General features: G+C 37.0%; 1 protein-coding gene across 2 annotated transcripts in view; it reads left to right on the top strand.

Annotated features, from left to right (window-relative positions):
• The first annotated feature begins 13,086 nt into the window (after window positions 1–13,086).
• Window positions 13,087–27,764, top strand: part of FoxK (forkhead box K) — a 134,003-nt gene continuing 119,325 nt past the window's right edge. The window contains exons 1-2 of one of the 2 annotated variants that reach the window (XM_071662433.1): window positions 13,087–13,543; window positions 25,371–25,556. In XM_071662433.1, coding sequence (XP_071518534.1) covers window positions 13,182–13,543; window positions 25,371–25,556 — 548 coding nt within the window. In that variant the 5' untranslated portion in view covers window positions 13,087–13,181. The remainder of the gene's footprint in view (window positions 13,544–25,370; window positions 25,557–27,764) is intronic. The other variant, XM_071662434.1, reaches the window with a different exon arrangement.

Below are 27,764 nucleotides of genomic sequence, written 5' to 3'. Positions count from 1 at the left end.
TTTTATTTTATTATCCTTTGGATGATATAATTACAACTTTTGTGCCTGTGCTGATCAGGTTTAGCAAAATTGACTATAAGGATTTTTTTTATTGTTCCCACTCATTTAAAATAAGTTCTTTACTTTTTTGTTATTCTTGTTTTACTTCTTTTTGTGTTGTTGCTCATTTTAAGCACTATGATATCATGTTTCCTTTTGTTATTATCATCATCTCATAGATTCTGCTCTGCAGATACTCTCGTAACCCTAAAAGGACCTCAGCTTTACTGGCATGTTTATGGTATGTGGACCATATCCTTACTTGTATGGAATGCCTCTTCCTACCCTAATTTGAATTTAAAGATGTGCATTATTGGTATGCAGAGATGCCTTATGTTACAAACAACTGTCATTAGCATTGGGGAAAACCCTTGAGATATGGTAACCCATATAAGCACAGTGTTCGTACAGGGATCCAAGCAGTACTTGTACAGGTTGCCTTTTTGTGTTCTCATTTCAATTGAAAGGTAGGCTTTAACAGTATGTAGACGTGATTGATGTCGAAAGCAAGTTTCCTTTTCATAATTCTCTGTATATTTCAATTAAGGCCTGGCTTTGAAGTGGACATTTGTGCATTTCTGAGACATTTGAAAAAAAGAATTAGCACCAGGAAAGAATTCTAGTGCCTCGGTTATTCATATTACATGAGTAGGGAAGGTAGGCACTGATGTATGCCTTTCATCAGTTACTGGCTAATCAGCAATGTTATTTGGTTTTTATTGGAATTTTGCCACATGAATGGGTATTTTATGGTGCGCTCCTCCCTAACCTGTATGCAGTGGCTCAAGAGGATACAGAGTGCACAGGAAGTTCAGGGACTGGACATATTCTTTAGGGCACTAATTATAGTGATAATGATTAGTGTATCTTGAACTGTTAGCTCAGGTAAAATGACAAGCAGAAAAACAAACTCATGGACTCTACACTTTGTACAGCTGAATGGTATAAGACCCATAAATCTAGTTTGGAGTTGCCTTAGGTATGCCACTGGTAAAAGGGATGTATCCCTATATAATATTTCCGTTTTTCCTAATGTGAGACTCCAGTGACAGGTTAGGGATGATGTCATCTCACAAATCCCTTTCACATACTGAATTCTGAAGCTAATTTCATGCTAGATAATGTTCATATCAAAGCCTTTCACTCTCTTCTATCCTCATTACATTTACTTGGGTTGAATTTTATCCCCCATTTATCAGACCAACTTTGGAGTCTGTCCAGGTCTGCTTGTAAATTGACTTCCCTCATGGCCTTTGCATCATCTTCAAACATACTCAGGTAGGAGTGCATACCTTTTTGTTAGTCATTTACATAGATCAAGGAGAATATTGGTCCAAGAACAAAGTCCTGTAGTACTCCACTGGTAAACTTGACCAATTTTGAGAAGGCACTGACATGCATCTTGTGTTCCCTTCCACTAAGATAATCTGGCCATCAGAGGACCCTTGAATGTATTCTTCCATGGTGATCCAGTGTCTTAATCAGCCTCAGATGTAGTACAGTCCACGTACAAAAAAAATCACCAGTCTTCTCTTTTGTCTGAGACAGAGCTCACTCTCTCATAGAAATCTAAGTTTTATTACATGTGACCTCCTTTCCCATAAGTCATACTGTGTCTCACTTTGGCAATTCATCTTCTGTAGAAACTCATCTATCCGCTTTCTCATTATCTTTTGCTGAGCCTTACTTATCACTCTCATCAGTGATCTGGTTTGTATTTCAGCACCTCTTCCCAATCTCCTTTCTTATAGATAGGTATCAAGTTTGCCCTTTTCCTCTCTTCTGGCATTTTGCCTTCATCTAGTGACATCTTAATATCTCTAGTGATTTGTTTAATATATCTGTTCACATCATCAGCACAAATGATGAAATTCCATCAAGACCATGAGCCTTGTATGACTCAAGATCCTTTGTATTATGTTAATGTTTTCTTTTATATATCAATGCTTTCTAGAACCTTTTCCCCATTCCATTTCAGTGGTGTTGGGGCTATATAAACTTTTAATTCATTTCCTTACATATCCTTACCTCATTTCCTGCAGTATTTCAAAATGTTGTTTGATGTCCCTGCTCACATCATCAGCACAAATGAAGTTTCATCAGGACCATGACCCTTGTATGGGTCAAGATCCTTTATCATTATGATTTTTTTTCTAGGTACCTCAGTGCTTTCAAAAAACTTACCATTCATCTTACTGGTGTTGAGGTTGTATTATCTTCCACCAGAAAAACTTTGGTTTCCTCACATATCCTTTCATCATCCTCCACAGTTCTCTCAGAATTCTTGAATTCTTTAGCTTGATTAGCTGCATTTAAACTAATAATTTACTCCCACTGAATTTATGAAAGTGTTAGATATTCTTGTCCCTTGTCTACGATGTTATTTCCAAGTATCTTCATTCCACCTTCTCTTGTCCCGCTGTAACCCTTCCATGGTATTCTATGCCTTAAAAACCTTGGCCAATTAGAGTGCCACCTCTGTACTTGCCACAGCATCTCTTGAAGCTCCTTTGCTTTTTAGATTTCATGTATTAAACCATTCCTCCCTCTTTTTGGACTTTCACAAAAAATTTCACCACAGTGCCCTGGTTTCTGGCTTCTGGACTCTGTTTCCCCAAATATATTACCATAGAAACTGTTAACATTTTTGTCCCTGCTGTTTTGATATCCTCATTTACCACACAGTCAAACTTAAGAATTACATTATCATTTTTCCCAGTTGGGTATATCATATATAATATTTTCAATATCCATACTCATAGGTGTGAGGAAAATATCTAGCTATGAATGTGTAGCTGTCTCTTTCACCCTAGTGTGTACAATGACTTGCTGTTTTAGGACAATTTCCTGTAAATACTGAAAACTTTTCTCCATGACTCCCTTTCACCATGGGAATCCATGTTCCATTGTGATTGATTGTTCCTTTATTGTTGCTGTATATTTCTTGTGGATTGTTAAAATTCAGTTGAAGATTGAATATCAACACCAGTATGCTCTTCTGTTCTACAGTTACTAATACCATTATGTTATGTCTGAATAGTCATTCTTCCACTCTTTCCTGATACTTATGGTAACTCTTGTTAAGAAGGCTGAACTAATCCCTCCTTTGTCTTCCCTTCTCCTTCCCTAACAGGTGTTAGTTGTTCTGTTGTTTCTGCAACCTGTTAGGTCTTAAGTTACACAACTTTGTCTGAGATATTGCATATACAACCAAACAGGCATGAACTTGTTCTGATTGTGCTAACTGTGCAATCTAACAGGTCTAAACTTACACAACTTTGCATATGTATTATGTACAACCTAAGAGATCACAACTTTGTTGTAGACTGTGCCCACAACCTTCTTATATATATATTTTTTTTCTTTTACCAACAACTTGACAGAAAAAGTAAACCCCTTGAGCATAATGGTATGACCTTTAAGCATTATGGTACAAGATTTGGGTAGAACAACCAGCCATCGACCTGACTGACAAAACCTTTAAGGTTTTGTCAGTCAGACCATGATACCAAAGGGTCACATTGTCATGCCCAAACATTAAACCATAGTTCTCAAGGTTGAAACCTTATCCAAGACTCCATCCATGGTATGGGCATCACTTTTATATCTAAAAGCATATCTGCAACTGTACTGACAATCTGTACATGGTAGAGAATCAAGCATACAATGCCATGTTGTTGTTCCTCTGTTGCCAGAATTATCTCCAGCCCAGCTGATAAGGCATGACTGTTATCTACCTCTTCACAATTATTCCTGTATGTAAACCAGCAAGGAATATCGCAATAGTCATTGCATGTTTTGAAGGTATTTTCTCAGCGACATTTTTACAGAAACTATGAATACCCATATTTCTCTCATGTCAGGACAGTCATTGAGTTAACCAGGAGGTACATGACTGCTGGATGGCCAAAATCCTCATCAGCCCCCATCACTACCATAACATATCATTACATGGGCTTATCACCCCAAAACCACCATATCAGTGTAAACAGTACATGGGGACATCACCCCAAAACCACTTTACTTCTGTACATGGGACCATCACCACCACTACCATAACTTATTACTGCATAAAGTTCATCACCCCAACACTGCCATAACATCACTCTACATGGGGTCATCATCCCCACCACTACCATGATTTGTTACTACTTGGGGCCAATACCTTAGCACCACTGTGCATGAGGCCATTGCCTTCACTACTACCATAATACATTACCTAAGGGTCATCACCCCAACAGTGCCATAACTCATCAGTGCACATGGGGTCATCACCCCGCCACCTTAACATTACTGTACATTGGGTCATCACCATCAACATAACACACCACTGTACATAGAGTCATCACCCCACCACTACCACAACACATTACTGCACACACATCATTAGCCCACCAATACCATAACCATCACTGTACAGGATGATCATCGTACCCAATAATATCACTGCACAGGAGGATCATCACACCCACCACCACCATAGCACATCACTACATGGGAATCATTACGCCTACTATTACCATAACACATCAATTTACACGGGTTATTAACTAACCACTACCATAACACATTCTATATGGGGCCATCATCCCCACCACTGCCATAACACATACTGTACATGGGGATCTTTGGCCCATCACCCCAGTAACACGATACTTTGCAGTGGTTATCAACCTACCATGTCACTGTATACTTGGGTTATCGGCGATAACACTATCAAAACACATCACTGTACACAGTAATCATCACCCTACCACTGCCGTGACGCGTGACTGTACACAGGGATGCTCACACCACTTCAGTAACACTTCAGTGTCTATGGGTGGTAATGACCACCACCACTACCATAGCACGTCACGGTTACGTAGAGTTGACCATAACCTCCACCACTACCATGACATTTCCCTGTGCTTGAGGATGGTGACCTGGTGACCCCCTTCCGCCACCATTATCAAAACACTTTACTGCACGAGGTAGGTTAGGTCATCACCATAACACTTCACTCTACTTTATGGGTTGGTCAATACGACCACCACTACATGTACGTGTCTCTTTACACAAGGGAGGTCATCACCATAACACTTCACCCTGCTGTAGGCGTTGGTCATTACGACCAACACTACATGTACGTGTCTCTGTACACAAGGGAGGTCATCCCCAATGCTGAAACTCCACTGCACATAGGCTTCATCGTCCCCCCTCACTGTTACAACACGTCACTATGAACACAAGGGGAGTCAACAATTCAGCATTTCCATAGCACGTCACTTTAGACGGGGTAAGTCTTCACCCTCACTATTGCGATACCATGTACATGAAGATTCATCACCCACTATCGCTTGCAAAACGCGTCACCGTACGCGACGGCATTCACCACCCCTCTTCACTGTCACACTAGCACGTCACTGTTCACGGATGATTTCATTGTCACACTAGCACGTCACTGTTCACGGATGATTTCACTGTCACACTAGCACGTCACTCACTGTTCACGGATTATTTCCCTCAGACATAATAACCTGTCGCAGTGCGCGATGGTCGTTACCTTCCACCATCATCAATACATTACTGTAGACGATATTGCCCCCCTCCACACACTACTACCATAGCGCGTCACTGCACACGGGGGAATCATCACCGCCACCAATACCATAACACCCCCTACATACGGAGGGGGGGATCTCACCTCACCACTACTATAACACCACTGTACAACATGGGGAGGGGGATCTCACCCCACCACTACTATAACACCACTGTACAACATGGGGATCATCACCCCTGCATCTGCAATGCAGAAATGTATATTGAGAATCATCACTACCACAACACGGCAATGTATACGGGGTCATTAACCCCCACCCCTGCTATAACATAGTACACGGGGTCATTAACTCCCACCCCTGCCATAACACAGTACACGGTGTCATTAACCCCTACCACTTCCATAACACAGTCCACGGGGTCATTAACCCCCTACTCCTGCCATAACACAGTACACGGGGTCATTAACCCCTTACCCCTTCCACAACATAGTACACGGGGTCATCAACCCCCCACCACTGCCACAGTACAGACCATGGGGGTCATCAATAATCCCCCACCAGTGCCACAAAACAGTATACAGTGGTCATCAACTCCCACTACCTCCATAATCCGTGAACCGTCAACCCCCCCCCCCCCCGCAACCTTTCTCACAAACCATTATGATGACACGGCATTGCACACGGGAGACGGAGGACTCATCATATCCCCCACACCACTACTATAACACGTCATTTCATACGGGGATTATGACAACTCCTTCCCCCCCCCCCTTCCATACACACACACCACCATAACACGTTGGTCATCAACCCTACCGCTACCATTACGTATCACTGCACTTCACTGCTACAGTACGTCAGTGTAAAAAAAAGACGTCATCATCCCACCATTGCCAGTGTACACGGGAGTCGTCATTACCCCCACCATTATCATAGTGTCGCTGTACACGGGAAGTCATCATTCTCACCACCCCAGTAAAAGGGAACCGATTTGTGGGGGGGGGGGGGTCATCACCCCTAACACTAACAGTGCACATCACTGCACACAGGGGGGGGGGGGCAGTCATCTGACCCCTTACCATGACCATAATATGTCACTGTACGTAAATATTATTATCCCATGTCACTGTAACCCCCACCACAACTATAACACATCACTGTACGAGGGGGTGTGGTGACCATGTCTCCCACTATAATGACGCTGTGCAGGGGGGGAGGGTTGTTATGACCCCACACCAGTACAGGGGGGGGTTATGACCCCACGCCAGTACAGGGGGGGGTTATGACCCCACACCATACAGGGGGGGTTATGACCCCACGCCAGTACAGGGGGGGGGTTATGACCCCACACCATACAGGGGGGGTTATGACCCCACGCCAGTACAGGGGGGGGAGGGTTGTTATGACCCCACACCATACAGGGGGGGTTATGACCCCACGCCAGTACAGGGGGGGAGGGGGGTTATGACCCCACGCCAGTACAGGGGGGTAATGACCCCACACCAGTACAGGGGGGTAATGACCCCACGCCAGTACAGGGGGGGTTATGACCCCACACCAGTACATGGTATGTCACTGTACTAGGCGGGGTCACCCTACCACAATGATATCATGTCACTGTATATGGAGGAGGAAGGGAGTCTTCACCCCTACCCTTTGGAATATCACGTCACCATAGTAGGATGGGGAGAGGTTATCGCCCTATTACATGACAAGTCACTACACCGAAGCAGTCATTGGCCGTAACATAACACGTCACTGCAATCTTTATCCATATCAGTACCATAACACGTCACTGCGCAGGCTATATCCCCACCAGAACCATAACACGTCACTGCAATCTTTATCCATATCACTACCATAACACGTCACTGCAATGTTTATCCCCACCAGAACCATAACACGTCACTGCGCAGTCTATATCCCCACCAGAACCATAACACGTCACTGCGCAGTCTATATCCCCACCAGAACCATAACACGTCACTGCGCAGTCTATATCCCCACCAGTACCATAACACGTCACTGCGCAGTCTATATCCCCACCAGAACCATAACACGTCACTGCAATCTTTATCCCCACCAGTACCATAACACGTCACTGCAATCTTTATCCCCACCAGTACCATAACACGTCACTGCAATCTTTATCCCCACCAGTACCATAACACGTCACTGCAATCTTTATCCCTACCGGTACCATAACACGTCACTGCGCAGTCTATATCTCCACCAGCACCATAACACGTCACTGCGCAATCTATATCCCCACCAGTACCATAACACGTCACTGCAATCTTTATCCCTACCAGTACCATAGCACGTCACTGTGCAATATTCATCCCCACCAGTACCATGTCACTGTGCAATATTCATCCCCACCATTTCCATTACACCATCAACATCATAACACATCACTGTACACGGGAGTCATCACTAGAATCATTCTGTGTCGACTCTGGAAATGAGTATTTTCAATGACAATGGCCGTCTTGTATTTAGATGATAAGGGGAAATACTAACTCAATGTAGATGAAGGTATGTGACCTTTGGGTATGAAGGCGATGCCTATGGTCAAAGGGTCAGGTCAAAGACCAGGCCGATATTAGGGATGATGTAATCCCACTAATCCCTTTCACATACTGAATTCTGAAGCTTATTTCATGTTAGATAATGTTCATGTCAAGGCCTTTCACTCTCTTCTATCCTCATTACATTGACTTGGGTTGAGTTTTATCCCCCATGTATCAGACCAATTTTGGAGTCTTGTCCAGGTCTGCTTGTAAACTGACTAGCCTCATGACCTTTGCATCATCTACAAACATACTCAGGTAGGAGTGCATACCTTTTAGTTAGTCATTCACGTAGATCAAGAAGAATATTGGTCCTAGAACAAAGTCCTGTAGTACTCCACTGGTGGGTGACCTTGACCAATTTTGAGAAGGCACTTGACATGTATCCTGTGTTCCTTTCCACTAGGATAATCTGTCCACCATTTTTTTTTTCCTAATGTGAGATTCCATTGATAGGTTAGGGATAATGTTATCACACCTTAGGGTCGTAGCACACTGCTCCAGATTGTAAACATTGTGAAATTCATTTGTATCAAACCCTTAAGGTGATATGCTCGTCTTCTCTGGGGTGTAGCCTTAGGGCTGGCTTGGAGAGGGACTGTCATTAGCTCCCGTCTAGACCTTATTTGATGTCAGTGACATGAGGTCAAGAGGAACCATAGGAGGAGTCCATGACCTCGTCCAGGCGCGCTCACGTTTGGGAGTAAACCACCACCTGACCCAATTACCGACACAGGTCAGTCAGGTCACCCCGGGCTCTGCCGTATGACCTCGTGGAGTAAGGTCACCAAATGAAGGGAGTAAGGTCAACCACACAACAGAGGGGGGGATCTAGGATACGACTTGACGTCAGGATTTCCATTGAAATATATATATATATATATATATATATATATATATATATATATATATATATATATATATATATATATATATATATATATATATACATATATATATATATATATATATATATATATATATATATATATATATATATATATATATATTCTTTCTTTCTTTCATACTATTCGCCATTTCCCGCCTCAGCGAGGTAGCGTTAAGAACAGAGGACTAGGCCTTTGAGGGAATATCCTCACCTGGCCCCCTTCTCTGTTCCTTCCTTTGGAAAAAAAAAAAAAAAAAAAAAGAGGGGAGGATTTCCAGCCACCCGCTCCCTTCCCTTTTAGTCGCCTTCTACGACACGCAGGGAATACGTGGGAAGTATTCTTTCTCCCCTATCCCCAGGGATATATATATATATATATATATATATATATATATATATATATATATATATATATATATATATATATATATATATATATATATATACAGGAATTTGTTAGTTGTGATGCGAAACGAATAAAACTTCCTATGTGTTTTACTCATGTCACTCTAAACCTCTTTACACTGTAATGTCATAAGTCATTGGGGAATTAGCTTTCGCATCTCCCTTACTATAATCATATGTAGTCGTTGTTTGATGTCCATAACACTATATATATATATATATATATATATATATATATATATATATATATATATATATATATATATATATATATATATATATATATATCATTCATCCCTGAGGATAAGGGAGAAAGAATACTTCCTACGTATTCCCTGCGTGTCGTAGAAGGCGACTGAAATGGGTGGGAATGGGCGACTGGAAATCCTCCCCTCCTGTTTGACTTTCCAAGAGAAGGAACAGGGAAGGGGGCCAGTGAAGAATATTTCCTTCTAAGGCTCAATCAGCTGTTCTTGACGCTGCTTCGCTAACTCGGGAAATGAAGAATGTGCACAAAAATATCTTATTGTTAACATAAACCGTTTGGGGATTCTTTCATTATTCCTGGGTATATTACAGCGTTTCCGATGTCGTTAGCTGGAAATAATGTTCGGAATAATATTTTCAACATAGAATAACAAAAGAATTTAGGGACCTTTAAATTTTAAATCCCCCACCCCTTTAAATCTTAAATCCCCCAAAAAAACACACGCTTAAAGAGGCTACTGTTCCTTGCAAGATGTGATGAAAGACTTCTCTTCGGCAATTTACAGTTTCATTTAACCACTCTACATTATGGTGATTGATGAATACACAGGAAGAAGAACGAAGAGCGTAACAGATTCCTTCCTTGCGTATACGCAAAGGACAATGGGGAGGGGGGATGTTGTATTTCTTACATATTAGATTTTCCCTCGTGGATAGCCGTATATACTTGTACTATGGCGCTCACATTTGTATAATCTCTTCTCTTTAGCTTCACACTGTTATTTATCATCATTACATCTCTAGAGGAAAGAAACTGAGAATTTTGTCGGCAAATTTAGTTAATATATGTCTCCGGAGTCTGCGCTTTTAAAGGAGGATACATTTTCAAAAGAGTAAGAGGGTTCGGAGAAGGTGAAGTTTGCGCTATAAATTCTAAGTATCCTAGGAGTCAGTTTGAGGACGAACAGCTGTGTCTGATTGCCAAGGGTAACGTGAAGGTGTTTAGTAAGGTAGAGTGATGATGATGATGATGATAGTCACCTGAACTCCTTCATCACTGACCCACACTTTCACAGTTCTGCTATTGAAAGTGAATTAAGGCACGGCAGGTGACACGGAAACATTCCTTAAATCATAAGAACAAAATGAATAATATAATCATATGAATACAAATTCTACTTCATAGTTAAAAGTAATATTCTATACCTCCGAGATAATACAAGAAGCTACGTTAATAGCCAAGCATACAGCTTAGTAACACATTTTATCTAAGCCAGTTTGATGATGAGCAGGAATGTAAAAGCGATACACATCTGAAATAAATGTGTAGGAAAATAAGGCTAGACTCTATGATGGTCGAGGTATATATATACACCTTTCTCATATCACTGCGTTTATAAAATGACCATAATCCTGTAATACGAAGTTTGTACACCAATTAACACGCTACTACACCAAGGTTATAATTGCTTGTCAGTAGTAATATACGAACTTGGTTTAAATGTTACTATTGCCATCAGGTGCAAATATATATATATATATATATATATATATATATATATATATATATATATATATATATATATATATATATATACATATATATATATATATATATATATATATATATATATATATATATATATATATATATATACATATATATATATATATATATATATATATATATATATATATATATATATATATGTTGAACACAATGCATCTGTATTCCTGTTACAGTAACTTCCTGCCAGTAATTTGAGAAATAGACAAGAATACTATAACTGTACTCATATCCTTAGCCAGTTGGATAAACCTATGAAATCTGAGAACCAAGAACTAATAATTAACTTTCCAAGATTACTGTATTGGTAAGCAGTAGGTATTTCCTCATTTTCGGCTAATATAGACCACTATGTTATTTATATATGCAGATTGCAGTACACTATATACTGAGTTGCGAATGTTCTGTATATCACATGTTTGCAGTCTATCATGCTTTACATACAGTATATCCATTTTTTGTGCCTTTATATATATATATATATATATATTTTTCTTACCTGATGCTTTGAGACACGTTACGTCACACACACACACACACACACACACACACAAAGTTGTGGTAGACAGTTTACTGACGTATGATTCTTCGTAACTTACCAACAGAGGTAAATGCAACTGCGAAATGATTGATATTCAGACATTTAAATCATATATGGCAAACTCTTGTCTCGGAATATACACGAGAATATTATTGGACTTTTTCAATTACATAATACATATATTTGTTTCTCATTATGTGCCCTCCTGTTTTTTTTTTTATTCCCCTCGTGTCTTTTTCTATTTCTAATAGATTTATATATTAAGCATGTTTCTTGATTTTTCTCTCCAAAGTCTATGTAGGGTTGTAGTGGTAATGAGAGAGCTAGTGCTGCTGTAAGGTAGAATTCCTTTAATTAACCTGGATCCGGCCAAGAACGGCCATAGCAACGGTAAATCAAAATAGTTTGATGTTCGAACATTCTAGTACGTACGGGATGAATGATTTAAATGTACGAGATGAGTCATTTAAACGAGGTATGAAATTTATCGAAGTAAATTATATTTCTTAAGCTTGAAATTTTATTATCATTTGTAACTTGTTTTATCACATGGCAATTTCGAAGCTGTCGTACGAAAATTTATAAAGTTTTTGCACATGTTACGGCGTTACTTTCAAATCACGGCAAAAAAGCTGTCCATATTGCAGTTATTTTCCCGTATCATGTCCTCTGTAGTAGTTCATTTTATCTAATAAGGTACAAGAAGATGACCATGAAAAATTCACATGCGGTGCATTATGGTTGGGATATACAGTTTGACTCCATGGAAGTAAAATGTTTTGGAATGAATTACACAGGGGTTATAAAGTTAGTTTTGCATCAAGGACTTAAATAATGTAGTCCGTTATCCGTTACCCACTGGAAAGTTACCGTTTTGAGGAGAGGTAAGAAGGTATTGCTCTGTAAGAACACAGCTACAATGAGTATTTAATGACCATGGCTTAATTTAGGTTATTGAACGTAATAAAATCATCCCTTGGTGCGAAATGAAATAATATTCACTTATCGAATATGAATTCAAGTACATTTCGAAAACTAGAAATAAAAATTCCTTACAAATTGCTTTTCCAAATATAGAAGAGGCTCTAGAATATCCAGAGCGCCATGTGACGACTGTGAGCAAGTTGTTTATCTGGAAATAACCCTTTTTTCCACACGATCGGGGGTTAATTAACGACAGCATTGATAACCACGGATGGAGGAGAGATTATTGACCATTTGTATAGGGTATATGGCATTAGTCATAGGTATTTGTTTACAAACATTGGAATGTAAACAAAAATACCGCCGGGCGCCAGTGTTTTGTTTGGTTCTTGGTGACTTGTGGGTAATTTGCTGTTGGTATGTTGTGGTGCGCACGCGGGTTGTGTGTCTAGCCGTGTCGCCATCTTCACCGGCTCGTAGGTTTCACACGATGTCTGCTCCTGTAAGGGGGCCCGGTCAGCATGCTTGGGCCCTGCTAGCCCTACAGAAGTCCGCGCCAACTTCCCCTCACCGCGTGCCGTGGTCGCCCGACAGAAAGGGAACCCCCATTGCCAGGTTGGAAGGGAAAGAATTCGAATACATGGTGCGGCAGAGTCGGGTGGTGATTGGGCGCAACTCAAGCAAGGGCGATGTCGATGTAAACATGGGCCATAATAGCTTTATATCGCGTCGACATATCGAGATATATTTCGAAACGCCCCATTTTTACATGATTTGCAATGGCAAGAATGGTGTGTTCGTGGACGGTGTGTTCCAGAGGAAGGGCGCCCCGCCTCTCCAGCTGCCCAGACAGTAAGTTATTCTTGAACTCATGGGTTTTCTTTCGTGTCCTGGTGTAGTTTTGAGCCACTAAGTTGCGAGGAAGAGGTGTAGGAGTATGTAGGTTGGGTCAGTGGTCGACATGTCGTGGTTGGTTATGGAAAATTAGGTTGGGTATTTTTAGGAAGGCTATTGCATAACTTTGTTTTGGAGTATTATTGACTCTAGGGGCATTTTGGAAAGACCAGTACCATTGACATGAGTGGTGTTCATGGATTCATCACAGCTTATAAAATTCTTCTGACTACGATCTCTTAAAAGACTTGCAGATCATGTGAGTCATGTCAAGGTTAAGTTTTTTGAATTGGTATTGGGTTTCGCTGGTAAAACGTTAGATAGATATCATAAAAAAGAAAATTCCACCGTATCTACTGCAGCTTTTTACGAGGTACCTAGATATATAGTAGTTAATGATGATGGATGAAAGTAAAATCACTATAACAAATCCATTGATAATTTTTTTTATCTTTACCATGCTTCTGAACTTTGAAGTCTGAAGTGATTAATTATTCATTTTACGTGAGTAAATCAGTATTGTATCATTCGATTTAGATAAGTTATGGTAATTAAATGACTGTTTTGATATGTTTGTTAGAAATTGATTTGCTAAAATGTATGATCAATGTTCAGGGATGAGAATTCTATGTTCAAGATCAACATATGTGTAAATTTTTTAGAAGTTTACCTTAGTGTAACTGTTCACTTCATTGGTGCTCTTATTTGTGTATAGAATGAAATGAAATGGAATCCGGAATCCATGTATTTCCTTATATACATAGAATTTGTGTAGTGTAGATCATTACTGCGTATTAGAGAGTACTCTTTTCTATCAGAATAGGAATGATAGTGGTGAGAACCATGAAGAGGAAATATGTGGGTTTATGTAATTTGAGTATGTAGAAGGCGTGTAGAAATCGACAGAATTTACGTAAATCGATATTATCTTGATAATTGATACCATTTTCATTTTTGATATGAGACATTCTCTATGTACATGGAATTATTGTGCATTGTTTGTTTGAGTAAGTTTAAATGGATTCCATTGGCTTTAGTGCTACTTTGTTGTTGTTTTGATGGTTAGGGTAAATGTCAGGAGCTAGGTGAAGTTAGGTGAGTTTTGTAAATTCAGATGAATGTTAGAGTTGTTCCAGCTACTCATACACCAACTTTACAGCTTATTAGTTTGGTGCCATAGCATTATTTTTTATCAGATGCACACAAAATTGGTATTAGAGGATTTGTGATAATGCAGTTCATTCATTGATAAGGTGGTTTTTAAAGACCCATTAAGAATCATGATTCTCCAAAAAATGGGTAGTGCTTTTAGTTAAGAGGGAAAAAAGGGAAAAATATGAAAGACTCGTAAAGATTCATATAATTCCGAATTAAACTTAATGTAGGATCAGCGTAACCTAATACATTATATGTGAGTAGTCTTACCTAATGTGGTAATTAATTTCGAACGAATAAGTTTATTTGATAATAACTTATCATAGTGCAAAATTTATTTTGGAGGATGTATGTACAGCGTTTTGCCAAGCTTTGCTTCATTGATTTCATCCATTGCACCATCTCCTCAAGTATTGTTACTCTTGAGTGACAATACAATACCATATTGATCACAGCTGATCCTTAATTCATGGAACATGAACAAAATTCTAGGAGAAGAGTGTTTGTCTCAAAATGATTGCCTGTGTAAAGTGAGACTTGTAAAAGAATGATCCTGTGAAACCATTTTGGTAGAAACATTGTTATTTCTTGTTCCTTTTTTTTTCTTTTTTTTTTGCCACTCTGTAACATCAAAAAATCAATGTTGTGCAAATTGATTTTACTCCGCAATAACACTTTGGACACATGGTGGATTACATTATCAAAAAGTAACCCAAAAGAACATCAAGTTTTTGTTTGTTTACAAAATGTAACACCTCAAGAAGTTTCCAGTCTCAGATGACACAAATGAAAGCCATGCTGAGATCAGAACAAGGAGAGTAAAACCATGCAGATATTAGTACCTAGTATGCTCTTTTCCTTAAAAGATTGTATTACAATTATGTTTACTATTGATTGCCTGGATTTTGTGTAAGATATATTTCATTTTGTGTATAAAACCCTAGTATGAAGTGAAGTGCTTATTATAAAATTTTAACCAGAAAAAAGATATGGATAAAATTACTTTTGAACTGTGAAATTACTTGAATATGTTCTTTGTATACAGAAATCCATTAAAACTGATTGCAACATTTATAGATACTCCTTGCATTTTCTCACATTATCTGAACATATTGAAGGTATGCGGTGAGGGACCCAGTCACATGTCTGTGGTATGGTTTTTCATGCAATGGTGAGGAACTGTGTATTCTGCCTTCATGCATATGACATAATCACATGTAGCTTATGAATATTTTAAAGTATATTGATTGCTTTTAAAGAAATACATTATATGTATTCTATCCCATAAAATGCCTATGCTTCATAACTCACTTGGATAATGACTACTGAAAGATAAGATAGATTGGTCTACAGTAATTCCTCCAATCACAGCTCGCATTACAATCCACAGCAGAAGTAGTTATTTTCTAAAGCTATTTTTGGTACGAAACTAAAGGAAGCACTCAAACCAAAGTATTATGTATTGGCTGTAATGAAAAAAGTTTTGGTTGGAATCATGAGCCAGAGCTGAATGTCTTTGGTCACCATCTTCCATCACCAGCAACTAGTTTCCAACTTTTCTTTTTGTAGATTTTCTTTTTCCCAATTGATAGACTGTCTGTTTGTAATGGAGAAGTCTTTAGAGAAATTGCATACATTGATGAAATCATTTGATTTTCATGAGCAGTAGTTATCATTTCATGTCATATTCTTGTTAATGGTGGCACTCTCAGATCTGTTCAAACGTCTGGGATATTAAAGACATCAGGAGCATTACATATCACAATAGATTTTACTGGTCAATTAGGATTAGAATCCAAGGAAGGGTGAATCACAGCTGGTACCAACAAAAGGACATGTGTAAAGAAAAAATGAGAGATTCACTTTACCAATCATTTAATTGATTATATGTTGAATGTTTTGAATTGAAGGGGTGCAGGAGCTTGGTAAGAATTCTGTTTTGGTATTACAGAATCCTGAAAATATCCAAAGCATATCAGGATTATAGTGTATGCTATCCTAACTGCATAATTTGTGTTCAAATGAGCAAGTAGAACATTTATATAAGAAAAGATTTGCAGCTAATCAGAGAAAAAAATTTGCACTCGTGCTCACCTGATTATTTTCCATACACAAAAAATATGTCTTGTATACCAAAATATAAAAGTAGTTGAATACAGTTTCTCTTGTAGGAAATGAAAAAAACCCATCATCATATTTTATCCCTGGGGATAGGGGATTAAGAATACTTCCCACGTATTCCCTGCGTGTCGTAGAAGGCGACTAAAAGGGAAGGGTGCGGGGGGCTGGAAATCCTCCCCTCTCGTTTTTTTTTTTTTTTTTTAATTTTCCAAAAGAAGGAACAGAGGGGGCCAGGTGAGGATATTCCAAAAAAGGCCCAGTCCTCTGTTCTTAACGCTACCTCGCTAACGCGGGAAATGGCGAATAGTTTAAAAGAAAGAAAAGAAAAAAAATATGTCTTGTATACCAAAATATGAAAGTAGTTGAATACAGTTTCTCTTGTAGGAAATGAAAAAACCCATCATATATGTTTTAAAAAGTCAAGAAACCAGTGATACTGTCCTCATTTTAACTAAGAAGAAATAAAAACCTTCAGTGGAAATGTATTGGTAAAGATATCAGTGCACTTCCATCTCCTTCTGCTATTTTTTATTATATATGTATATATCTAAAAGATTTATCCCTTGGGATAGGGGAGAAAGAATACTTCCCATGTATTCCTTGCGTGTCATATAAGGTGACTAATGGGGAGGGAACGTGGGGCTGGAAATCCTCCCCTCCAGCTTTTACTTTTCCAAAAGAAGAAACAGAAAAGGGGGCCAAATGAGGATATTTCCCTCGTAGGCTCAGTCCTCTGTTCTTAATGCTACCTCACTAACGCCGGAAATGGCTAATATGCATGAAAAAAATATATCTAAAAATGTAATTGATTTTTAATTCAGTCATGAAGTAAAACCTTTTCTAAGGAAGTCAAAAAATACAAGAATATAGTTCAACATAAGATAGTGATCATAACTACTGAGAACACCATTTCTGATGATCAGTAATAGGTATGATCTCTATATGCTTCACCAATTTTATACCATAATTTTCTGAATAGATTGATAATTACCTTATTATATTGATTATGTGTTAATGTTTTGAACCACAGTATGTCACAGTGAATGCAGTGAAAATTGCTTGATTTGTCTTCAAATGATCTAGAACAGTGTTTGATATTCAAAACCATTTGAAATCTTATCGGAGTGGTCTCACCAGATTGGTTTTACTAACATTATTTCTGTGCATATAGATGATCAGATCTCCAAAGTCCTAATTTTCCAGAATTTGAACTCTTTTTTTTGATCGCAGGCTATTTGAATTTTGGAAGTTTTACCTGTATTGCTTTCAATTCGCAGTTTCCCCTTTGTGTATGCTAAAGACATTTTTTTTTGTATCCATGAAAAGGTGTACAAAAGGTATAGTTACTTTTTTTTTATTGAAGTAAGACATTAACTAGTTTAATGAAAAAAATTCAGATAAGTTTTGTCATAATTATGAAATAAGACTTTCGTTTGAGAAAAAAATTCTGAGATATTGTCATAATTATGCAAAAATTATGATTTTTTGCCATTAGAATTATGAGTTTTGTCATAATATTTAAGATTTAAGCATTCATAGTAAAGGGGAAAAATTATGTAACAGTTTTGTTAACAGTGTAGATTAATAATAAATGCCATTAATGAGATTGTTTGGACTTAAACTCCATTCAAGAATTGTTATGTTTTGCATGGTTCCTACTCAGGAAGGTTCCTGAGATAAAACTTTCCTTGGACAGGTTGAAAATAAGCAAAAGCAGTGTTGCTTTTCTAATAAGGAAGAGTAAATTCCTTCAGCATGATACTTACTATTAATGCAAATAAAGCAAATATTGTTACTGATGGCTTAAAAATTAATGAGCTGTATGCTCTGCTTTAGTTATTGAATACAATCTTTTATAGTTGAATTATTAAGAGAATCTTCTGTATTTACTGTGGAACTGTACATTATTCAGGCTGCACTCAAATCAGTTGAGCAGTCTTCTAAAACAGAAATTTACAAGCTGCTTTAATTCATAGAGTGCACTCGAAGCTATATCACTGCTTTAGTGCATCTCTTAGTTTAAGAAGTCCAAGTTTGGATTGCAAGAATCCACTCAGCCATAAAACTGTAAAACTTTCCTGGTGTTGGATATGTTGGTATTAGTAGTGATGAGATCAGATGCTGAGATTGAAGCAGTAAAATCTAGCAATCTGTATTATATGACCAGAATAGATGTTGATATTAGCTGTTAATGGCAAACTAGATGGGATTTGAAAGCTTAGAAGAGTAACAGACTACAGAGAAGTTGCCTTGTTGTGATTTTTTTTTTTTTTGACTGAGGATTGATCATTTTTGTGTTGATCCATGGTCATTGAAGGGAGAGGAGACTGTCCCAATACGTGACACTAGCGATTGCAATATTGTTATGGAACATAGTGTAAGCAGACTGACAAATTTTTGTAAAGGAAGCCAGAATATATAATTTTAAAGAAATAGATATACATCTTTAGATATCTTTTAAAGGAAAGCAAATTACATATAAGTAGGTTTAAGATCTTAGCGTTTTTTTATGCAAAAAAAGTGTTGAATTACCATTAGGTTCTAGTGTTTTACAAATTCCTCAATCAAACTTGGAACTTGTCAACATAATGCCAAAATATCTGCTCTCAAATATGAATTATCTAGCAGTGGAAAGAATAGAGTATAGTAGAAATTTAGATGATAAAAGTTACTGTAAATAGGCTGATGAATGTTTGTTGGGGTACACTATAAAGTGCATATTTAAGTGGTTTATAGATATCAGAAGAGTGGTATACAGCAAAAAAAAATTTTTTTTTAGTAATTTATGACCAAAAGAGAAAAACTTACATGTACCTTAGGAATAATAGAGAGAGCTCTTTTATATGGGAAAAGTACCAAAGAGTGCCTTTTTCTGATTGATGTTCTACAAATGCATAGTGCTTATATTGTGGAGGAGGGATGATTTATGCTTTGTTTTGGTTGTGAGAGAAATTGAAAGTGTTTTTATAGAGAATTTCTTTTTTTATGTCATTTGGCAATTTTAGGGTTGAGCAGTTGCTGAATCATGCTTTTTGCATGATTACAGGTATTGATGTTGCCAAAAAAACCTTCATGGCAGATCAGATGTATCATAACATTGTGGAATTGCTTTTTTCCAGTATAGGACTCCCTCTCTTTAGATAAGGGATATGCTTCTAGAAAATGACAGTTCAAGTAAAACAGTTAAAGTGAACCACTTTTAGCATAGTACAAATGGAGTAATGTTTCAGACCTGCCTGCCCACGACCCAGTACTATACAATTTTGTTACTGCCATAGTAAACAGCGATGATAGATCAGTATTCAGTATTGCCATAGTAAACATAGTAAATCAGCATTCAGTAATAGAATTTTTAAGTGAAGATTCTCTTAAGCTTTCTTTTTTTTAATAGTAGTGAAGTTGATTTTGCAACAAAATCTAATTTTGGCTGTTTTCTTATTAATGGACATTATGCTTGTGCATGTTGAACAGAAAGCCAACTACTTTTGGGTCATCTCCAGTCTCAAAGTCATGGAATTATCTCCAGTTTAGTTTCGTATGCTTTATAGGACTCTTCTTATACTTTTTTGTGGTTCTTGAGAAGATGAACAATGAGGAAGTTTAGGAGTTGTCATGATGTACAAAAATACCAGCCATGGGAATAAGTGTCAATAATATGCCATGGTGAAAAGTGCATTTACGTACTATAGGCGTTTAGGCAGGATTTCCCAGTACACAGTGGTACATGAAACGTGACACAAAATTGAAAATTGCTTGTTTGCTATGTTGTCTTTAATGTATAAGCTTCTGAACAACACTGTTTACATTGTAATTTTGGTGTTGATTAGCAAATTGAATTTACTTTTGCTTAAAGAGAACCTCTTAAAGCAAGGGAGTCCTGAATGTAAGGTTAAGTCATATTTAAACAACATTACGACTATTTCTTTACCAAAATTTGTTTCTGTTTATAATCATAAAATTTACAATGTAAACTAAGGTCCCAACTTTGAAAACTTGGTTCTAAAATCTGAAGAACTGAGTTAGGCCATCAACTGTTTTCTGTGCAGCATGACAGACACATCAGGATTGAAGGATCACTTTGCCCATTGTTGTTGGAACTTGAAACTTTAGATGAGATAATCAAGATACTTTATACTGTTGTCTTAGTATGTAAAGCATCAGATGGCCTAAGATTTTGCCTGAGTTATCCCACTTACGAAAAGGTTTAACATGGAACTTAACCTACCTCAAGACTTGAAGGAAATTCAACCTTTGGCCATGAATCATTATACTTGTGTTTCCTAGTATCAGAAGAATTGATTGGTATAAGATACAGGCTGTAGAACTTTATGTAGATTGTTTTTATATTTGCCAGGCTATATTCCCACCACTTCTTATTTCACTCCCAATGACTGTGTTGTATTAAAGGTAACACAGCTCAACTCAGCTCCCTTCTAGTTGAATAAAATTTACAGGAATTTTAAGTTACCAGAGTTCATTTATTCAAAGGGTCAATTAAATATTATCCTCTTCATCATTATTATTCTATTGTCTGCGTAACATAACAGAAACATAGGGGTTATTTTATCTGTTGTTATGTGTGTGGATTCGTCTCACTAGTGAACCTGCAGCTTAACTTCAAACATAACTTGAAAAGTTTAAATTGTGTTCTTTTTGGAACTTCATACATTTGTTTCCCTGCACCTAAAGAATTGAGTACCGTAAGACCCGTAATTCCTCAGATTTTGCCTGAGTCATGCTACCTTATAAGAAAGTCTGATGAGCTTAACCTGGCTCATAAGTTAAAGAAAATGTCACGTTTATCCCTGGGACAAAATAGACTTTTTATAATTTCCAAATGCTGTTTGCACCCATTTTATAGAACACCATTGTGATTTGATTGGTACATGATTCTACAGTAGTTAGACTTTTAATATTAACAGGGTGATTATCTAAGATTAGTGACTTGGCAGCAGTGAATGATTTTTTTTAGTAACAGCTACAGTCCCTATAAGTCGTGGACTTTTTTACCTAAAATTTTCAGAGATTAATCTTTATTGAGAAGAGTCTTTGATTGGTTGAGTTATTGGGCAAGATTGAAAACATATAAGGAAAAGTTGAAGATAGTTACTGTAATGGACATGAACATGCTGACCATTTTTTGATATAACAGCTTTTGGCTGTTACCTGAGAAATAGATTTGATAATATCAAAGGGAGTAGGATAGTAAGACCATCCCAGGGACTTTGGCATCCTCTCTCTTTACCAGCTCACAGGGCTTGATGGGAGTCCTTGCCTGGTTCTGTAATGCCAGTTATAGAATTAATCCATAGGAACAGAGTTCATGATAAAAGGTGAGATTATTCTATTTTTTTCAAAATGGTTGCAGTTACATATTAGGTTTGAAGTACCTAGACAGTGATTTTTATCAAATCATAGTTGTTATAGAATACTTTACATAAGAGTAAAGGTTGATTGAAATAGGTGTTTTGCTTTGTTATCTGTAGAATACTGTATGACACATGTCATGGTGAAGTTTAGTTACACCTTGATGGTTACAATGTGGAATACCTATTGAAATGCACCAGATAAAGTGCTTTATAGGAGATGAAAGATGTTACAAAACAGCATCGGGAATTATTTTGTTACAAAACAGCATCAGGAGTTAGTTTATGTTAAAAAACAGCATCAGGAGTTATGTTACAAAACAGCATTAGAAGTTATCTTGAAAAGTTTCCAGTCTTTCTATGGGGCCCCACATCATGGTTGCTTTTCAATGAATTTATGAAATCCTGTGTTTGTTATCCATGGATTTTCTAAACTATAGTTTTTGAAATAGTCCTGTTGTGCAGTTTTCATCCATTGCCTTATCTCTGAGCTATTTGTAAATGTTGATGCTGGTGTTATATCTATAAACCAGTTTCTTTATTGCATAATAACCGTATGGGATGTGCTTGTGCATGCAATGGAATTCTTGTATTTTTTGTAATATTTTTGTTTTAAATGCATTTTTTCTGAAAAAAAAGGGGCTGCATTTTATGGATGATACAGGTGATATGAATTTGAAATATATGTGTGTGACATTTGATCAATATTTTTTTTTCCATTACTCATATAGAAATGGTACAAGGCTAGACTCTCTACAGGAATGAATCAGTGATATAAATTAAGGATGTTACATGATTTTGTAATATGGTGTATCACATACTTATCTTGCTTCAAGCAGTTTTGATAAAGAATTAGACACATGATAATATATGTATTACTATTGTTAATATACTTAATTGCTTTTCCCGCTGCAGTGAGGTAGCGCCAGGAAACAAAGAATGGCCCATCCACTCGTATACATACTTATGCACAGACATATAAACATGCACATATTCATACTTGCTTGCCTTCATCCATTCCTGTCGCTATCTCGCTCCACAGGAAACTGCATCGCTACCTCCTCTTCAGAAAAGTTCTTAATGTATGTCATAGAAATTGCTTTCAAATTGATACATGTAACTGTCATTTCAGATTCAGATGAATGTAAAATGTTACTATTTTCTCAAATGAATTCTCTATATAATTGAACGTGATATCAGTTTTTTATTAAAGTGCATATGTTTGTAATTTCATGGTATTCAAATGTGTGAATACTGTACATCAGGAACTGTGGTAAAAAGTATGCATAAGCATCACATAATGTACATATGGGATTTTTTTTTACATAAAGCATGGTACCTGAAAGTTTGAGATTATAACAATTGGTTTTTGTATATGGCGTTTAGTAAATTTTGATAAACAAATTTGAAGGTGCATCTTTTTATTGCTGTTATTGATAAAAGATATACCAAAACTGTATGTGAATAGTGATTTCTTCAATTTTGTTACGTTTTAACCTTTAGTTTTGTTGAACAAGAAAGCAGCTAAACCCCCTTTTGAATGCTAACTGTCATGTTATTCAAGCTTGAAAAGTGTTTACTGAATAACATGATGCATTACAATACTGACTCACTTTTATGAAAAGCTATAGTTTTAAGTTTTTTCATGCTTTTAACTTTTCAATTTTTTTCCCTTGTGTTAGACACAGTCCAGATACTATCTTATGGAGAACTGTTGAGAATTTAAGTTAATGTTTCAGTATTTTGAATATTGATTACCTTAACAGATAAAGTTCTGTTTGTTTTTTGAAATAAGAGTGAAGATACTCTCACAGCTTCATGGAGAAGGATATTCCAGTAGTGTAAAAGTGGATCTTTACATTTGCTGTGACATTTGTGGTCTGTTAGCTTAGAGGAGTTTGAGTAAAGAAATGAAGATATATGTATGATTTTTGATCAACTTAATATAAATAAGTAAATTTTCTTTTAAGCAAGTGCAAAGAATTTATACGACTCGATTGGATTTTGATAAGTATTGCAGGAAACTTAGACAGTATTAACCAGAAATGTACTGATAGGTAAGGGAAGTGCTCATACTTGTGAATTCATTCTAGAACATTTAGAGTATTAGCAACATGGCTCAGGACTTTCTGTCCAATCTGGTTCAGTTGGAATTATGATTTTTAGCAGAATATATGTGCTGCTGAAAGAATTAATTTAACTAAGGGCTGAAGATTAATGATTTTTTTTCTTGACTTATACATAATACAGTGGGGGAGAATGATAATCATAGTTTTTAGGCTTTACTACAATCTTGAATAACCCAACAAAAGTGGAAGGGCTTGAATGACCCAACAAAAGTGGAAGAGCTTGTCTTTGTTAATTTGTGTTGTCTATTTTTGTTAATTCAACACGAAATGTTTTGCTAGTGGCCCATCAAAATGTGTTAGCTAATGGCTCATCTTAATAGTCATGTAAACAATAAGCATATCAATCCTCACATGTGAAAATATGGTGTTTTAACCATATGAAGAGTCTCAAAATACTATGACTTTTGAACTATTTGCTGTGGAGAACATGGTAGGTACCTGTTCTATGTCAGTATTTCTCCAGAGTTAGTTAGTCTCATTTCAGGTGCTTCCTTATGTCCAGGGATTCTTAATACCAACTTGAAATGTATATATCTGGTATTTCTTTGTATGTGATGAATGTTGAATATCAAAATGGCTCTAGACTTTTGGCTATTTCAACTACAGGTGTGAGAGTATTGAAACTTAGAATTACTTCACTTTAAAGAAAATGTGTACCTTTATGAAATATAATCTTCACTGCTTCAGGTGACATTTTAGTATTACGTATATAATTATGCTCTATCCAAACAAAGTAATTTCCATGCTTATTGAGACAGGAATGGGATGAAAGTTACATGGATGATAATGTCTAGGAAAATTTTTTTCCTGATTTTACTGTAGATTTTTTATGGTCATTAGTTATGTAATCATTATGCTGTGTAGAGCACTTATTTCTTGTCTTGCTTAGCACTAGTTTTATGATTAACAACCTAGGAAATTACTCATCACTACAGTCAAAATTTGATTAGTATGAAAAATGAAGTTTTAAACTGAAATAATAATGATAATTTTTTTCTTTTTGTGCTATTACAGATGTACATTGCGGTTTCCTAGCACAAATATAAAGATTCAGTTCCAGTCGTTGGTAGATGATTTGGACCCCCCACCAGCCAGGGTCCCATCTCCACCTAAAAGAAAAATGCAGCCTCTGAAAATTAACATTCCAGAGCAGGATGCCAACTTTGGTTCTCCATTCCCCTCACCAACAGGCACTATAAGGTAAGACTGAAAAAGAATCATATTTCTGTGTGTATTTATATCTGCCCTCGTAGAGGAGCAAGAGAGAGTTCAAAGGAAGTGATACTAGTTCTTGCCATTTTACCTTGGTTGTTTAAAATTTCTAGAACAGGTATTTGTTAAGCTTTACACAGTTGCTTATTTGGATTTTACCTGAGTAAGGCTGTTCAAAAAAGTTATACCTAGAACTTAACATGAGTCATAACTCATAACCTTTGACCTTCAAACTTCATACAGGTTTTTTGAATAATATTTCCTCCCATTCTTATGTTGCTCCCAAAAATATATCTGCACTGCTGGGGATACAGATGTTCTAAGGAACACCCTTCTATTACCCTTTCCAGTATCTTTAGTCTTTTCCCCCTCCTTTCACTTTACATTTCATTTTCTTTCATGAACCTCACTTCCTACCACCTTTTTTCCCCCCATATCTTTTGAGTTTTCAGTCTCTATAAACTTGATACTTTTATCTGGCTTCGCTTCCTCCTCCTTTAACTCTTCCATCAGTCATAATTCCACCTTCATTTCTACCACTTCTCTCCAACTACATCCCATTCCTTGACAGCTACTATTCCTTCTCCATTGTGTTTGCCTTTTCAAGCACTTCCTCCTTGTGTATTGTTAGGCCTTTCCAAGTTTGCTTATTCCATGTCATCCTTTACCTCACTCTCATCATCTTATCTTGCTTCTCTTCATGTAACTCCTCCTCATCTTCTGCCTTCAGAAAGATTAAGACCTTCTGAATACAGATCTTCTCAAATCAATTTCTGGCTATGATGTGAGTCTGTGATATATATGGATGAAGGCAAGCGTGTATGAATATGTACATGTGTATATATGTATATGTCTTTATGTATGTATATGTGTATACATTTATGTGTATATCTATGTATATGAAGTGTATGGGTGTGTATGTATATAAGTGTGTGTATGAGTGGATGGGTCTTTCTTTGTCTGTTTCCTGGCACAACCTTGCTTACACAGGAAATGGGGATCAGGTATAATAAAAATAGATATTTGTGTATGTAATGTATGTATGTAGAAGTCATCAGCAGGTGAGTACTTTCATTTTTAACTGATATGAAGTGAGATCTTAGTAAAGAAAGAAAATCATTCCTTGTTTCCATCATACTAAACTTGCTTAAAAGTTAAAACAAAGCTACAGAGCATGTATCGATGTTTGCAGTGGCCCTCATTTTGCTGGAGATATTGATTTTTTAACCATTGGGGATGGCAAAGGCATGATTTACAAAGGAAACTGCTTAGCGTTGAAGCCTATGGCTACCTTATTTTATTTTTCTTGATTGAGATTAAATGTGAAGAGTTAAAAGATGATGTGAAAGTAGAAAGAAAAGAGGTCAGTGTTTGTGCATAAGCATTCAGAATCTAACTCTAAAGTAAATCTAGAGCCTGGGATGGGCTAATTGATAATTTTTTAGTCATAAACCATTTGAAAATGTTGTGCCATTTTATATAAGTGGCTCATGCTGTGCATTTATAATGAGAGAAAAGGTCAGTTTAACAAATCAGAAAATTTGTAGGAGGCGTTTATTAATAGAAATCTCAGGGTATTTGTATTAAGGATAGTTCTTAAATCATCTTGAAATTATCATCTCCTTTGGAACTCTCTATCTTCTCAAGTCTTTCCCACAATGACCTGGCACATTTCAAAAGACAGGTTTTTCACTTTCTTAAAAATTCGTAAATACTTTCCATTGTCTTTTCTTTTCCACTTCATAATTTCCTCTATATTTCAATAAAGCCTGGCCTTGGTGTAGACTTTTGTCTGTGACTGAATCCTTCAACATAAAAAGATCTACTTCCTTAATACTGGAATTAGTGGACAAGTATGAAAGAATGTTTTCCAAGCTTGATTTGCCATTCACCATGTTAGCAAGTTAACACCAAGGAAAGATGAAGAAAGGCCGCATCTGCTCATGTCTATTCTCTTGTTGTCATGAATACTTCCCATGTATTCTCTGCATGTCGTAGATGGCGACTAAAGGGGTGGGAGCATGGGCTGGAAATCCTCCCTTCCATAGAAGGTGACCAAGTGAGGATTTTCCATCTAGAGCTCAGTCCTCTGTTCTTGACACTACCTGACTAACATAGGAAGTGGTGAATAAGTATGAAAGAAATGTATATTTATTTTCAAATGTCCTTCTAGATTGACCGCACCAATCTTTTGTG

This window comes from Panulirus ornatus, chromosome 6, assembly GCF_036320965.1.
Source record: "Panulirus ornatus isolate Po-2019 chromosome 6, ASM3632096v1, whole genome shotgun sequence".
NCBI lineage: Eukaryota > Metazoa > Arthropoda > Malacostraca > Decapoda > Palinuridae > Panulirus > Panulirus ornatus.
Note: the sequence above shows the minus strand (reverse complement) of the source record. Positions and strands in the feature narration are given on the sequence as shown.